Raw genomic sequence first — 2,129 nt, forward strand, 5'->3', positions numbered from 1 at the left:
AATCCTGGATGGTAGAAAGATAGTAGAACACAGATGAGATGGGATTGGATGAGGAAACAAGATTGAAAATCCTACCCGAATAGCAGAGGGAAAAGAGGAAGGAGCAATCGTGATAATAATTGCAGAATGGAGCACATTTGGAATAGCTGAGCCAGTCTGCGACTCCACGAGGAGTCTTCCAGGCTCCGTCAGCATTCTGTCCAGTATGCTGGTGTCCAGTGCTCAGACTCTCAGAGTCCTGAGAATCCTCTCCAAATGAGGCAGGCAGTTTACCGGGAGCGGAGGCTTAGTGTGGATGTTAGGACCTGACAGAGAGGAAGAATTTAAGGTAACTGAATCGTCATATGAAGCACTGAGGGACAAAAATAAATGATAAAACAAAACAATAAAAAGCTTCACCCAGGAGTACAAAACACTAAGACCTTCCTCTCCCTCTGGAAAGTAAGGGCTTTCTTCTTCTGACACTTGTGGGGCATTCTGAGTATGTGTCAGTGGAGTCTTTGGGAGTTAAGCAAAGGGGACGGGCACTTTAAAAAGCACTGCTAGCTCTTCCGGGGACGGCGTCTAGAGGCGTTCAGAATGGTCCAGCGTTTGACCTACCGCCATAGGCTCTCCTACAACACAGCGTCTAACAAAACGAGGCTGTCCCGAACCCCTGGTAATAGGATTGTTTACCTTTATACCAAGAAAGTTGGGAAAGCACCGAAGTCCGCGTGTGGCGTGTGCCCAGGCCGACTGCAAGGCGTTCGTGCTGTGAGGCCTAAAGTTCTTATGAGATTGTCTAAAACGAAAAAACACGTCAGCAGGGCCTACGGAGGTTCCATGTGTGCTAAATGTGTCCGCGACAGGATCAAGCATGCTTTCCTTATTGAGGAGCAGAAAATCGTTGTGAAAGTGTTGAAGGCACAAGCACAGAGTCAGAAAGCTAAATAAAAAAATGAAGCTTTTTTGAGTAATAAGAAAAGTCAAAAGGCAAAAAAAAAAAAAAAAAAGCACTGCTAGAATTGGGGTTCTGAAGAAAGTTTACTCAGGCAGGAGAGTCCATGGGCCACTTAACTAGCTAAGAAGAGTCTGAGAACTGGTCAGGACAGGATTTGATCTGAAGAGTCTGTCATACATTACTTCACAGTACACATCCACACCCAGAACAAACATACAGGACATATGGGGCAGGACCAAGTGATCAGCAACCTGAGTACTCATTATCTGTAGATTAGGACGCCCCCTTCTCCTCCCTCTTTGCCATTAGGAAGCTTAAGAGTGTGTTTTACACGTGTGATATTATAAAGGGTAATTATTACTCTTGCTCAAAATTTAGTTTAAATAGCACTGCGCTCAAGAATTCCTCTTACAATATTCTTTTCCTGATAATGAATGTGGTCCAATGACCTTTTTTTCCCCTCCCTGCAGCACACTTTATTTCTGGAAATGCAGATAAAGAGCAATGCAGGGACATTCGATCCTATTTTTTTTCTTTAAGATAAGGAGTTCAGTAATCAGAAGTTACCTGTCATGGCACATGCGAACACTGGCAGCTCAGGGTTAAAGAGTCAAAGGGGTGAACCTGGAGGCTTTCTTCTCTCCTCTCTCTTGGCACTCCTCTAGGGAGCACAGGGGAGGCTGGGTGTCGAAATTTGATAGATAAGAAGAGCTTGCGGTTATTTATAAAACCCACTTGTATAAAATAGCTTCTGGAGTGCTCGGGTGTGTGTATTTCCTGTGAGTTCTGCTCCTGCAGCTGCAGCTTAGCATAAAGGTGGGGAGCTGAATAGTACATAAGCTGAATGTTTAGGTCAGCAAGCAATGATTGGCCCTGCTTTTTAATGAAACTTTGCAAACAAATAATTAAGTGCTTTATGAGTAATCCACAGGGCCAAGGAGGAAAGTATCACTTCCAACACTGAATAGGGACTGCTTTATGGGATGAGGGCTGGATTTAAACAGAACCTTCCACAATGAGTAAATTACAGTCCCTAGCAGTCTCTTAAACATGGTAGTCAGTTGAAAACACCTACGACATTCTTTATTCAAAAGCACACTCAATACTCATTGGCTGATCTTCAGCCTTTGAAGGTAAATTTTCAGAACAACCCTGATGCCATTTGAAGCTAAATCTCTTTAAAAAAGTG

General features: G+C 43.7%; 1 protein-coding gene across 1 annotated transcript; it reads left to right on the forward strand.

Annotated features, from left to right (window-relative positions):
- Positions 1 to 550: 550 nt before the first annotated feature.
- On the forward strand, positions 551 to 944 carry LOC103554626 (large ribosomal subunit protein eL34-like). Its single transcript, XM_070603657.1, has one exon. It carries the CDS (start codon positions 580 to 582, stop codon positions 931 to 933), a length of 354 nt encoding a protein of 117 aa, XP_070459758.1. The 5' UTR covers positions 551 to 579; the 3' UTR covers positions 934 to 944.
- The last annotated feature ends 1,185 nt before the right edge of the window (positions 945 to 2,129 follow it).

The sequence above is a fragment of the Equus przewalskii genome, chromosome X, assembly GCF_037783145.1.
Source record: "Equus przewalskii isolate Varuska chromosome X, EquPr2, whole genome shotgun sequence".
In the NCBI taxonomy this organism is placed as follows: domain Eukaryota; kingdom Metazoa; phylum Chordata; class Mammalia; order Perissodactyla; family Equidae; genus Equus; species Equus przewalskii.